This window comes from Balaenoptera ricei, chromosome 14 (assembly GCF_028023285.1).
Source record: "Balaenoptera ricei isolate mBalRic1 chromosome 14, mBalRic1.hap2, whole genome shotgun sequence".
In the NCBI taxonomy this organism is placed as follows: domain Eukaryota; kingdom Metazoa; phylum Chordata; class Mammalia; order Artiodactyla; family Balaenopteridae; genus Balaenoptera; species Balaenoptera ricei.
In genome coordinates, this window is record NC_082652.1 from 41,226,929 (window position 1) to 41,242,168 (window position 15,240).

Consider the following 15,240-nt stretch of genomic DNA (forward strand, 5'->3'; position numbering starts at 1 on the left):
AGTGTACATCCAAAAAAAAAAGAGAAAGAAAAGAAACACTGACCTGAAAAGATATCTGCACCCCCATGTTCATTGCAGCATTATTTATAATAACCAAAACATGGAAACAACCTAAGTGTCCCCTGACCAAGAATGGATAAAGAAAATATGGCGTGTGTGTGTGTGTGTGTGTGTGTGTGTGTGTGTGTGTGTATATATGTATACACACACACACACACACACACACACAATGGAATACTATTCAGCCATAAAAAGAAGGAAATCCTCCCATTTCCAAAAACATGGATGGATCCCAAGGGCATTATACTAAATGTAACAAGACAGAGAAAGACAAATACCATATAATCTCACTTATATGTGGAATATAAAAAAACAAAAAACCCAAGCTCATAGTAAAAGAGGTCAGATTTGTGGTTACCAAAGGCTGGAGGTTAGGGGTGGAGGAATTGGATGAAGGTGGTCAAAAGGTACAAAATTCCAGTTACAGGCACACCTCAGAGATATTGCGGGTGCAGTTCAGACCACTGCAATAAAGTACTGCAATAAAGCAAATCACATTAATTTTTTGGTTCCCCAGTGCATATAAAAGGTATGTTTACACTATATTGTAGTTTATTAAGTGTGCAATAGCATTATGTCTTAAAAAATAATGTACATACCTTAATTAAAAAATACTTAATTGCTAAAATATACTAACCATCATGAGGCTTCAGCAAGTTGTAATCTTTTTGTAATAGTAACAAACACCACCGATCCCAGATCACCATAACAAATATAATAATGAAAAAATCTGAAATATTACGAGAATTACCAAAACGTGACAGAGACACAAAGTGAGCAAATGCTGTTGGAAAAACAGACTTGCTCAATGGGTTGCCACAAAACTTAAATATGTAAAAAATGCATTATCTGAAGTGCAATATAGCAAAGCACAGTAAGGATACCTGTACTATTTACCTCTGTCTCTACCGTCTTATACACAATGTTTAACATTCCATAAAACATTACCAGATACACAAAAAGCAAGAAAAGCAATCCACTGTCAAGAGACAAAGTGGTTAACAGAATAACAAAGAAATGATCAAGGGCTTCCCTGGTGGCGCAGTGGTTGAGAATCTGCCTGCTAATGCAGGGGACACGGGTTCGAGCCCTGGTCTGGGAAGATCCCACATGCCACGGAGCAGCTGGGCCCGTGAGCCACAACTACTGAGCCTGCGCATCTGGAGCCTGTGCCCCGCAACGGGAGGGGCCGCGATAGTGAAAGGCCCGCACACCGCGATGAAGAGCGGTCCCCGCACCGCGATGAAGAGTGGCCCCCGCTTGCCGCAACTAGAGAAAGCCCTTGCACGAACTGAAGACCCAACACAGCCAAAAATAAATAAATAAATAAAGTAGCTATAAAATTAAAAAAAAAAAAAAAAGTACTAACCATGTGCCACAAACTCAGGAATGACAACAGAACCACAGTGGTAGGGAGTTGATTTAAAAAAAAAAAAAAAAAAAAAAAAAGAAATGATCAAGATGTTGGAATGATCAGATAGAGAACTTTATTATGTTAAAAGGTCTAGTGGACAAGGTAGACAACGTGTACAATGAGATGGAGAACTGCAGCTGAGAAGTGGAAACTATAAGAAAGAGTCAAAGAAAAATGCTAGAAATGAGGTAAAGAATGCCTTCAATGGTCTCATCAGTAGACATCAGAGCACAGCTGAGGAAAGAATCAGTAAACTCGAAGACAGGCCAAAAGACATTAGCTAAACACTAAGAGAGAAAGTGGAGGGGAGTGGGGAGGCGGTCGGAAAAGGGGAAAAGGAGGGGGAAGAAGAAATAGAACTGAGCACCCATGGCTGTGGGACAGTATCAGTCTAACAAATGTATAATAAGTTATTCAAGAATTTATATGAAGTACTTCCTGAATCTAGCAAAAAAGAATAAAAAAAGGAAAAAAAAAAAGATCATGAAAACAGTATGTGCTACCATCTGCGCATGTAATTTGCCCTCAAGAATGCTGTGTTCTGCTAACCATTTCCATAACTCTCTGCAGGTCAGCCTTCTCGACCTTGATCCTCTGAACTCAACTCATTCATTACCATAATTGCAGCCACCTGGCTTTTGATGTTTAAGTGCCACCTCCAGGCCTCTACTGTTTTGGGGTCCTATGACATCCCCCCTACCCCCTCTGCTATCAGTGAAGCAGGTCTGCAATGGCATTTCCAGATGGCAGCCCTAGATCTCAGAGGACATGGAAACAGTTTCTCAGTGATGTTAGGACCTTTTCCACCAGCGATTTTTCAGTGCTTTGGTAGAGAATGTATCCTTTAGGCCCCCCCATGGCACAAAATTATCTGGTATGATCCATATTCAATCCAGCCTGCCTGCTTGTTTAAAACCTTCAATTGTCTGCAACGGCATTTCTGGCATTTTGACACCTATAACGGGGGCCATTGCTTTGTCCATGCTGCTAGGAACTTTCCAAATACACCTCAGCTTGTACCATCAAAAGAAATCAACGATGGTCAGAAGCCAAAGACAGTTGCCCCAATAAAAGCCACGATATCTTGTCCAGTTTCTGGGCCTGAGTCAATTTTGGACTTAGAACTATGTATTGAAGGAGAGGCCAGATCCTGGAAGGGAAGATTCTGCAACACCAAAGCAAACATACAGTCATGAACCTCTCAGACCACCCCCAAAGGGACCAATGACCATTTACTCAAGTAGCTGTATACCAGGGAAAGGGGAAAACCCAAACATTTCACAAATTATTAAGTACAAGATGCAAGAGACTCAAAGTGTTATCTGGCCCCTCTGTTAGACAGGGGGCATGCATAGGGGTGAGATAATAAATAAAACCTGGGCCAGGTCTGGCTCACAGTGTATGCACTGGGTCCACAAACACATCCAGAGGACATTGCCCCAGTCCCTGAATGGGAACAATAATTGGAACAGACATGTTGGCAAACATTCACATCGCTTCCTTGGTCTATAGTGTAAAACAGCCAGATGGAAGGCTCTAAATCTGCCCTCCCCCATACCCTGGCCAGGATAAATAAAACGAATATCCCACATGGAGGGAAATGACAGAAATTAGTGCCACCCTTAAAAACCCAAGTATGCAGGGCTGATGGTCCCTACAATACTTCCATTTAATTCACCACTCTGCCACTACAAAAACCAGAAGGAACGCGGAGGATGACAGTGGACTCCCACCAGCTCAACCAAATAGCCCCAATTCTAGCAGCTCTGCCGAATATGAAATCTTTGCTAGAGCAGGTTAATACTACCTAAGTACACAGTACACAGCAACTGACCTGGCAAATATATTCTTCTCTATCCTCATTAGGAAAAAAAAAGATGGAAAACACTTTGCATTCACACGGACAACAGTACACATTTACATTTACAGTTTTGCCTCAGAGCCATTTGGGCATCCTGCAGAAATCACCCTGGTTCACCCTGGTCCAGTGACGTCCCGTTAACAGAACCAGATGAGTGAGAAGAAGTGGAATGTTGAAGGCTTTAGTAAGATACATATGCTCCAGAGGGTGGGCAATCTTACAATTCAGGGGCTTTGTCATGTCAGTAAATTCTCAGGGGTTCAGTGGTTTGGGTAATGCCAGGACATTGCCCCCAAAGTAAAGAACTTGCACTTCCTGAAACAGAAGGAAGCACAACGCCTGGATGGCTTCTTCCGGTTCGGGGGCAGCATATTCCACAACTAGGAATAATGTTCTGATCCATATGCCAGATGAGAAAGGATGCCTGAACACCAGGCTCCTGTGTCAAAGGACCAGCAGGCAAGAAGAGTCACCACCTTAACAGAGGTAATTAAACTTGAACATCAGAAGAAAGGAGTAGTATACACAAAGGGGACAAGGAGGACGACATTTCGGGTGCAGATGATGCACTTAAGCGTCTCTTGGTGTTCCCTTGTCCAATTTCGACAGTAAATGGACAAGTGTAACAACCCTGGCCTAAGAAGGGCACGATAACCAGGGGTTGAGACCTCCAGGGTTGAGGGCCTGAGCCACACCACCAGGTAAGCCCTGAAGACCAGATGTGCTAGCCAAGGGGAAGGGGAATCTAGAACGGATAGTAGAGGGAGAAGATGATTCAGTTGTGGTCCCAAGGTCAACTACAGCAACAGGAGCCCCCCACGGTCAGCAGGTGCTTTCCTTCTGAGAGCATCAGCTTGACTCTAGCCTCTGCCCACCCTTCCTTCCACAGGTGTGACCCCTGAGCACTTCGATAAGCCTGTTGCACACTAACCTCCATCTCGGTCTGCCTCCTCTGAAGCCCAACCTACAAGAAATAGTAATGTTTATACCTATATTTCAGGGGTGTCATGTTCCATTAAATAACACATGTCAAGTTGTTTGGACAGTGCTCGACTCATAGAAGGCATTCAATATATAAGCATGAGAAATTGTATCCTAGGGAACAAGATAGATAAACTTATGTAAACCCCAGGATTATATGTATCTTCTAGATGCCAGGTGAGCGATACCTAATTCCTGAGACACAGAACACAGGAAGCATTGATTTTAGATGCATCCTCAGCCTCACTAGAAGATACTAAGTGGAAACAAAGGTCAGTACTACAATCCAATTATTTACTATACTGATTGTATCCTTATTTTCAACTGATTATAGAAGATGTAAAAACTGCAGAATTTGAAATGCAGTTGAAAAATAAAGTAAGGAACAAATGCTTATTAATACAATATCTTAAAATTCTGGTATATTAATTTTTATTAAAGAACACTAGGGGTCACTAATGGACCAAGAAAAGCCCATAGGTCCTCATAAAGTTTTGGGAGCTGCATTTTTATTTGAAAGGATAAGAATTTAAAGTGCTTTGTAACAAACCACATGCCTTTTCAACTCATCATTCTATTTATTAAATCACCACCCTATCATATTTTAAATTATCTTCATGGTAAAAGATCACATCAGAACAGGATAATTTGATTCCTTTCATGAGTACAATTAGAAATTAAACTTTTGCAAAATTCAATCATGTTTAGATACTGAGCACATACATTTTTAATGTTTCCTATGTGGCACAACCATTTAGCTTCAGCTAAATCTTATTTTCTAATACAAGCGATAAGATAATATGTATGCTAATGTTCAAATCAAACTAAGGCCTAATTTAGCATGGTCTTATGTTCGAAGTTGAAGAAAATAGCCAGATATGCAAAGAACTGAGCATAGATTTGATTTGATCTAGGTAATTGATCTAGGTAATTACACAGATGGTAATTATGCAGTAAGACTTGTGCTCATGGAAGATACAAAAAAAGTGAAATGTATAAATTCCTTGGGAGCAAGATTAATATGATCTAGTGGTGGTGAAGACACATACAACGATAAACTATGATACAAGGTAGAAGTTGAATGACAGTGCTTGTAATATTCTTGGGAAATCTGGAAAAGGACGGCTGCCTTCCAGCTGCAGGAAGTCAGGAAAGAATTTATGGAGATAGCATTTGAGCTGCACTTTCAAGAATGGGTTGACATGGGCCATGTGAAAATAGATAGCCAAGAACTCTCCTAGGTACATAGAGAAGAATGAGAAGTGCAAGGCTATAAAGGAAAATAGCAAGTAGTTCACGTATAAGTCAGACAAATTAAACTATTTGCAGCTCATTTTTGAGCCTCCCCCGCACTGACCCCAGAGTCAAGCATAGCAATTAACCCACTACCTTTATTTTTTTAGTATAATGGGTATTTTTTTCTCAACTTCCGTGAGACTCCATATCTGGTCCACAGGTATCAACATATGAACAAATAGACCCAACAGTGTGAAATGTACTAATTCAAACATGCTTAGCACACACTTACTGGGTTAATAATTTATATGAAAATTGGTTAAATCTAATCATTAGAATAATAAAAAGTATAAAATCATATAATAAATTCATTCTTGAACTTGTGATAAATGCACATACATCTTCCAATTATGGGATTATAAAATAACCTTAGGGAGTATGTTAGACTATGCTTAATAATCACAACAAACAAGAAATAACACCCTATGTCATAGTTAATTTACCAGATCATTCAAATAATAAAAAAAAGTATCAGGAAAGAGGAGTGAAGCAACTTTTGACTATGGTGGCATAAAGAGATCTGTGAATTGTAATCCTGAAAAAAGAGTATAAAATTGGACAAAATTACAAAACTACTCATATCATGGGGCTGGATATCGACTAAAGACAACAAATTGAGAGGCATACTCAACAGGAACTAGAACTTCAGGTAAGAACATCAGGAGTCTTTAACCTTCCAGCCACAGGCTATGGCCACACACATCCCGACCCCCCCCCCCCACCTTCTCCAAGAAGTCTGACCAAGCCAGGGCTGGCAATGAAAGCCACTAGCTTTGCCAGAGGGAAATGACTTGATTTGGAGCAAAAAAGTAGCAAATTCAGTAGGAAACAAATGGCAAAACCTACAGCACGAGGCTCCTTTTCCCATTAGAGTGTATTTGCTTTCTGTCGGGGGTATAAGAAATTACCACAAACTCAGCAGCTTAAAACACCACAAATTTATCATCTGACAGTTCTGTATTTCAGAAGTCCAAAATGGGTCTCACTGGGCTAGAATCAAGGTGTCAGCAGGGCTGCTTTCCTTTCAGAAGCTCTAGAGGAGAACTAATTTCCTTGCTTTTTCTAGTTTCCAGAGGCTGCCCACATTCCTTGGTCCCCTTCCTCCATTTTCCAAGCCAGAAACATTGCATCTCTCTGACCATTCTCTCCTAGGCACATCTCCCCTCTCATTCTGACTCTTTTTCTGCCTCTCTCTCACACTTTTAAGGACCTTTGTGGTTACACTGAGGCCACCAGATAATCCAGAATAATCTTCCTCTTTTTAAGGTCAGCTGATTAGCAACCTCATTCCATCTGCAACTTTAATTTCCCCTTGTCATGTAACCTAACACAGCCACAGGTTTTGGGGACTAGGATGAGAACGTCTCTGGAGGGCCATTATTATGCCTACCGCATGGGGCAAATGGCAAAACAGCCTGGAAATGAGAGACCCAAAAAAGGACAAGGTAAGCTGCCCATACATTCCTGGCTGACTGTGCAGGAGAAATAGGAGAAGGCCCTGCAGAAAGTAGAAGCAGAGGCAGAAGTGAGAAATGGCTGAACTCTGACAGTTCTCCCCAACCTACACACAGATCCATCAGCAGAGGGTAGAAGCTCTATGCTTCTGAGTATTTGGGCAAAACCTCTGCCCAAATACTGGCTGACCACTAGGCTATGTAGATGCAGGGGTGAACTCTAGGAAATTTAGTCCATTTGGGGTGTCATAACAAAACCACCACAGATTGGGTGGCTGAAACATGATCTATTTCTCACATTTTCGGAGGCCGGGAAGACCAAGGTCAAGGCACAACAAGATTTGGTGTCTGGTGAGCGCCTGCTTCCTGGTTCACAGATGGCCATCTTCTCACTTTGTCCTTACATGGCAGAAAGGGCACGAGAGCTCTCTGGGGTCTCCTTTATAAGGGAACTAATTTCATTCACAAAGGCTCTATCACCATGGCCTCATCACCTCCCAAAGGCCCCATCCCTGATACCATCACTTTGGGATTTGAACACATGCATTTCAGGGGGATGCAAACAATCAGTACATAAGAGAAACTACGCTAAAACATTAAAACAATTTTTTTTAAAAAGAAGAGCAGACATATCAGTAGGCCAGACACATTCCATATTTCACAGATGAGGGCCAGACAAGTTAATAAAAAATAATAATAATAACCTCAAGGGGAAAAAGTCAGAATTCAGAGTTGCTAAAATTATATTATATACAATGTCTAGTTTTCAAAAAAAACTTGTGAGACATGCAAAAAAAAAGGGAAGTATGACCCATAGTCTGAAAGAAGCAGGTAATAGAAACTGACTTTTAGTGGGCCCATATGTTGAATTTAGCAGATAAGAAGTATAAAGCTGCTATTATAAATATGTCCAGAAAGTTTAATATCCAAAGGTATAAAATGGTACACTAAAGAATATTTGTAAAAAACCAGAGAAGGCAGTAAAAGAGGAACTAAGGAACAAAAAACCTGAGACATATAGAAAACAAGTACAAATAGAAGACGTAAATCCAAAGTCATTAACAACTAAATGTGAATAGACTGAACTAAATCAAAAGGGAGAAATTCTCAGATGATAATAAAAACATACAACTGAATTATATGCTGCCAACAACAAACACACATTAGATTCAAAGACACAAAGAAGTTGAACGTAAAAGGAGAGGAAAAGACATAATATAACCAGTAACTATAAGAGAGCTAGATTGGCTATATTAACATAAAACAAAATAAACTTTATGGTAAGAAATATTACTGAAGGCAAAGAAAGACATTTCAGAATGACAAAAAAGGTCAATACATCAGGAAGGCATATCCCATATAACATATCCCACATAATCCCCACTATAAATGGATATGCACCTAACAGATCCACAAAATTCATGAAGCAAAATCTGACAAAATTACAAATATACAATTCAAGAATTAATAGTTGGAGACTTCAAAACCTCACTCTCAGTATTTGATAAAACAAACAGAAAATCAGTTAAGGATAAGAGAACTGAACAGCCCTATCACTAACTTAACCTAATTTACATTTATAGAATACTCCACCTCAAAGTAGACTACATTTTTTTCAAGCACTCAATAAACATTCTCTAGGACAGATCAAATGCTATACTGTAAAATAATTCCTAATACATTATAAAAGAATTTAAAATACATTCTTCAAAACACAATTCAAAGTAAGTTACATGATCACAAGGGAAATTAAATCAGAAATCAACAATGGAAAGAAATTTGGTACATCTCCAAATATTTGGCAAACAACATACTTCTATATATACCTGTGGGTCAAAGAAGAAATCACAAGGAAAATTTAAAAATATTATTAATATTATTACAACCTTATGCCAACAAATTAGACAACTTAGGTGAAATGGAAAAATATCTAGAAAGACAAAATAACTGAAACTGACTCAGGAAGAAGTAGAAAATCTGAACAGATTATTAAATAATTAAATTGATTTCGTAATTTAAGATCTTCCCACACAGGAAGTCCAAGCACAGATGGTTTCACTGGTGAATTTTATCAAATATTTAAGGAAGAAGTAATCTTTCACAAGCCTTTCAGAAAACAGAAGAGGAAAGAACATTTCTCAACTCATTCTACGAGGTCAGCATTACCCTGTTACCAAAGCCAGACACACACATCTCAAGAAAACTACAGAGCAGTACCTCTCATGAATACACACCCAAAAAATCCTTAAGAAAATACTAGAATCCAGCAACATATAAAAAGGATTATTGACCAATACCAAGTGTGATTTATACAGGAATGCAAGGTTGGCTTAACATCTCCAAATTAATGTAATATACCATATTAATAGATTAATAAAAAATCACATGATCATCTCAAAAGACAGAGGAAAAACATCTGACACCCATTCACAATTTAAAAAACAAAACAAAACTCTCAATAGACTAGAAATAGAAGAAAGCTTTCTCAACCTAATAAAGGGCATCTAAGAGAAACTTACAACTAACATCATATTTACTGGTTAAAGATTAGATGCTATTCCCCAAAGATCAAAAAACAAGGCAAAGATTTCTGCTCTCATTGTATTTATTCAACACTGTACTAGAATCTAGCTAGTAAAACAAAGAGGGGAAAAAGAATCCAGATTGGAAAGGAAGAAGTACAATACATTTGTCTTTATTTGTAGATGATATGATCTGGTATATAGAAAGTCCTATGGAATCAACAAAAACCTACTAGAACTAAAAAGCAAGTTCAACAAGGACACAAGATACAAGAGCAACATAAACACTGTCTTTCTATATAATAGCAACAAGAAATTGAGAACAATTCCATTCAAAATAGCACCAAAAAGAATACAACACATAGAAGTTTAACAAAAGGAGAATAAGATCTGTATATTGAAAACCTCAAAACATTGCTGAAAGAAATTAAAGATCTAAATAAATGGAGAGGCATTTGATGCTCACAGATTGGAAGACAATGTTGTTAAAGTGGCATTTCTTCCCAAATTGATCTGCAGGTTCAAGACCACACAATCTCTATCAAAATTCCAACAGGTGTTTTTATAGAAATTAACAGAATAACCTTAAAATTTGCATGGAAACACTAACTTTTGACTGACAATAGCCAAAATAATTTTTCAAAAGATCACAGGTTGGAGAACTTACACTACCTAATATCAAAACTTAATTACAGGGACTTCCCTGGCGGTCCAGCAATTAAGACTCTGTCTGCACTCCCAGTGCAGGGGGGCCCAGGTTTGACCCCTGGTCAGGGAACTAGATCCCGCATGCTGCAACTAAAGGTCCCGCACGCTGCAATGAAGATACCTCATGTGGCAACGAAGACACTGCACGTGGCAACAAAGACACTGCACATGGCAATGAAGACACTGCACGTGGCAATGAAGACACTGCACGTGGCAACAAAGACCCGGAGCAGCCAAATAAATAAATATTTTTTAAAAAATTAATTACAAAGTAATGTAATAAGACAGTGTGGTATTGGTGCAAGGATAAAATACAGATCAAAAGAAGAGAATACAAAGTCCAGAAATAAATCCTTACATTTATGGTCAACTGATTTCCAACAAAGGTGTCAAGGCAATACAATGGGGAAAGAATCTTTCCAATAAACAGTGAACAGATTAAAAAATGTGGTATATCCATACCATGGAATGTCATTCAGCCATAAAAAGAACAAATTATTGATACATACTACATCATGGATGAACCTTAACAAAATTATACTAAATTTAAAAAGTCAGACACAAATGTTTGTATGATTCCATTTACAAGAAATTTCTAGAAAAAGCAAATATCTAGAAACAGAAAGTAAATCAGCAGTAGCCTGAGGCTTGGCTAGAAGCAGGAAATGAATGCAAACGGGCATGAGGAAACTTTCTGGGGGAATGGAGATGTCCCAAAACTAAATTGTGGTTGTGGTCATACAACTGTGTAAATGTACAAAAAAAAAAAATCATTGAAATGTACACTTACAGCAGGTGAGTTTCATGCAATGTACATTATTCCCCAATAAAGCTGTTTTAAAAATAAAAAGAAGATGAAGACGGTGCAGGAGTTCCCCATCCCTGGAGGACACAAGCAGAGACTGAATGGGCTCCTATCAGGGACACGAGGGTGGAGTCTCCATGACCTTCATACTTGACCTCACTATCCATCACTAAGAGCGTGAGGTCTTTTAACCCAAAATGCTGGTTTATACATATTTTGTGGCTTTTCACAGTTGCTATTCCTAGGGTTATAAGGAGAAAACATTTGTGACTGCTCTTCCAAATATTTCACTTGCAAACATTGAACAGAGAATGTTTTTCACCTTTCGTCCTGTAAAGGCAGCCCGATGAAGTGGCGTGTCTCCCATGTCATTTAATACATTTACTTCTGCACCAGCCTAGTAAACATGAAAGCTTTAAGCATCTTCCACATATCAAGAAATATACAAAGGTGAAAACAGTTCCCTAAAAATATATTAAATATTTAAAAAATTAAAATAATTGTTAATATTGACTGGTTGTCACTACTAAGTTCAGTTCACAGTAAAACAGTAAGCTTACAGTAAAAATCTACCTGATAGGTAGAAAATAAAAAGCTACTTTTCTTTAAAAATCTATACACCCTTTGCTCTACTTTAGAAACACTCATATTGAAAAAAAGGAGAACCGTCTCTGAATAAAATAGCACATTTTCTCCACCAATTTAATTTAATGAGTTTAAGGGAAAAAAAAGAAAAGATGCCACCATTTAAATGGTAGAGGAGCTGGAGGTTTAAGGGCTGCCTTAGCTCCTGGATTTCAGGTTTGGGGCCACCAGATCAATTTTAAGATGAAACCCAATTTCAGAAATATCAGTATGTGTGAAAAATTATTCATCACAGAATTGAGAAATATGAGTTCTTAAGTTACACCATGCTCATTAAGAGATTCTGACGTTATTTTTTAATTACAAAGGATGTGCTTTGGTCATTTTTTTAACTATGCTCAGAAAACAACATAGTATCTTCATTAATTCATATGTCCATTTTTGCAACTCTAAAAAGTCAATGATGTAAAAATCAAATGACTGAAAAAACAGAATTTTAATTAGTCAGGCTAGCCTAATTCATGTATTTAGCAAAGAACAATTAAGTGATTAGCAACTGCTTTAAACTGACCGTTATGCATCATGGCCCAGACCGCTTTTCCAAGACGTTTATAATTTCCATAATAGCCATATTTTATTTATTTAAAAATTAAAGCCGTACATATACCTTTAACAGATCCTGGACCACTTGCCTATGTCCAAAATAGCAGGCCAGATGAAGAGGTGTCCAGCCCAAATTAGACTTACTTCTTCCTAAAAAAAAAAAAAAAAAATGGAAAGAGGTATTTTTAGATGTTACTGAGATAACTGTACAATAAAATTAATTTCTCCTTAATACTCTGCTCCAACACATTGGCCGGAGGCTGCCTTTCACACTGCACTGCTGATGAGTGAGAGGCAGGAGACATGATACTATAATACATGTTCTGAGTGAGATGGCCCAGAACTCACAGGACCCAGATTCTGGGGCCACCTTCCTAACTCGATGTCCTCACTCTTAACAGGGTGGAAGGAGACTTGAAGGGGGTTACATTCAAACTGGCCTGCGGCTCTAAGGTGCCGAGCGAGTGTCTAACCACCCTGCCGTCAGCAAACAAGCACGTGGGTCTCTTGGCACAGCATTTCCTGAAAAGCACCTCTTGTTGAAAACCTGTCCCGCGTCAGGAGAGTGGACAGAAAGGGGAACTGGGAACCAATCTTTCCTGCAGCATTTAGCAAGCGGTCGGCGCTGCAGACGGTGACTGAAAACGGAGCCTTGACCTCAGATAAAATCTCAGGTAACGAGGATAAGGGTTACCAGTATGGGAGACTCCAACTAGATAACAAGAACCCAAATTAAAAGCAACGAAATGTCAGATCCCAGCTGAGGAGAGGTATAAAACAACTGTGCGTGGTGAAAACGAGCTACATAATTCAATTTAGGAAAAAAAAAAAAATAGGGCATTATAGCTTAGAGCTGAGAGAGCTTCAGAAGATCTCCAAAATTCCCAATAAAGCTTGAGAGAATACAGCCTATGACAGCTACGAAAGCCCACCACCGCCCTAGAAGGTCTCCCAAAGCCCAGTAGCAGGCTGCCCGGCCCTGCCTGGGAGGAGCTGGAGGTTAACGGCTGCCCTCAGCCCCTGGATTTCAGGTTTGGGGAAAACAGAAAGCCCGCCACCAGCCTCAGTGTACCCAGAACAGGGCTCTAACAGCTCCCAGAGGGACTGTCACCGCCAACAGTGTCCCTGTGACTGTCTGCCACTTACCAAACTCCCATAACTGTTCCCTCTCAAATGGGTGCCCTCTGGAACCCCTAATTCCACAGGCAATACGTCCTAGAGCCATGGTCTACTGCATGGAACATTTCTCTTTACCCTCTGTCCTTAACCTAGCTCTTCCTGATGACAATGATTCTCCTTCATCCCTCGGGGGGGAGGCTCCCCCGTTCCCACACCCCCACTGGTCCTCACGGCACAGAGCCACGTGAATCTCCACGCCAAAACCCAACATGGTCTTTGGTCAATGACCTCCCTCATGTTACAACCCCTCCTCTGAGGCTTCTGACATTAAGCACCGCTACACGCCCCGCAAATGCTTTCTCTGCCGCCATCTACCGGCCTCCCAGTGGCTCACCCCTCACCAGTTAACTCTGGGCAGCAGAGTCTTTCTCCCCGCAGCAAATCCTGCCACCATCCTAGGGGTGACTACTACGAGCCAGTATCCTGGTGTCTCCGATTCTCAGCTTCCCTCACTTCCCCGCGAACTTGGCCTCTGCTCCACGTCGGGTACCCAACCCCAGGGCCAGAGTCTGGATGTCATCACCACGCCTGAACTCAGGAACACAGAAAGCCCACTTTCCCACAGACTGCCCACTTTCCCACTTCTTCACACAGGCAAACCCCCAGACTTGTTCTTCAACTGAACTGACCCTCCAGTTCTTTAATTGCTTTCCCTCTATGTAAATACCCCCACCATCTTCACTTCCTTCCGTAAATCCAGCATATATTTCTTGGTCCCTCACTTCAACACTTCTTTGCCAATATCCTCAATATCTATCTTTGTCACAGCACCCTAGAAAAACCCCAAAGCCTGAAAAATACACGAGCTCAATTTTTTCTATAACCACACCCAGGTTGCTAACAGTGGTGGAAGAAAAATAACAAAACCTTGTGGATTCATGGCTCCATAAAGTCAGGATCTCATACTTCAGCAAAGCCTTCACTGCTGCCTGGCAATCCTTTCCACACTGCCGTTCAGGTGTCCCTCCTATGTTCCAGCACAGGTATTTCCATCCTCACCACTCCCCTCAAGCCTCTTACCCAGACACCTGCCTCTTAGCAAATGATCTGATCTCTTAGCTTCACAAAGAAAAGAGAAGCTTTCATAGGATTCCCTGGGCTTCCTGGCACCAAATCCACCCCATACCTCTACCCACAGGCGCCCATCCTTCCTCCTGAGGCCTCAGAATAATCACACTTCCTGGATCCCGGATCCCATGCCCTCCTGCTTCCCAAGTACTCCTTTTCCTCCTTATCTTCAACCTCTCCCTCTTTAGTTGGGAATAGGAAGGAGCAGGTAATGATTTGCGTCTTGTCCATCTAACAAGCAAAAGCACCCAACCCCTCCCTCTCTGGTCCCAGCGCCCTCGGCCACTGTCCTCCTCACTCTCCTCCCCTCCCCACCCCCGCCAGTCTTCACGCTTCCCACCTCGCGCTCCCTCCCATCAGCTACCCACCCACTACAGACCAGGTTCATTTCCCACCGCATCACTAAAACTGTCCTCAACTTTTACCAATAAATGGTGTCACTGGATCCCAGGGGCACTTTTCAGCAGCCAGCGCACCACGTCACTGGACGGCATCTGACAGCCCAGGCCAAGAGCCTCCACAGCCCTGCACTTCTTGCCAGGGCTCTGTGGAAACTCCACTTTCTCTGATTATCCTTCTTTACTAGAATCTCCAATAATGACACCTCTTGGCCCTTTCTCACTGCTTTGTTTATAGGCTCTTGACTTCAAAATCCATATTTCCATTTCCAACTCTCTACTATTCACCTCCATTTGGACGATACA

At 40.6% G+C, this 15,240-nt stretch overlaps 1 protein-coding gene across 2 annotated transcripts in view; it reads right to left on the minus strand.

Annotated features, from left to right (window-relative positions):
* OSBPL1A (oxysterol binding protein like 1A) overlaps positions 1-15,240 on the minus strand; it is a 219,869-nt gene that overhangs the window by 189,558 nt on the left and 15,071 nt on the right. For both annotated transcript variants that reach the window (XM_059895089.1, XM_059895088.1), the window contains 2 exons: positions 12,354-12,439; positions 11,424-11,498 (listed from right to left, as the gene is read on the minus strand). In XM_059895089.1, coding sequence (XP_059751072.1) covers positions 11,424-11,498; positions 12,354-12,439 — 161 coding nt within the window. The remainder of the gene's footprint in view (positions 1-11,423; positions 11,499-12,353; positions 12,440-15,240) is intronic.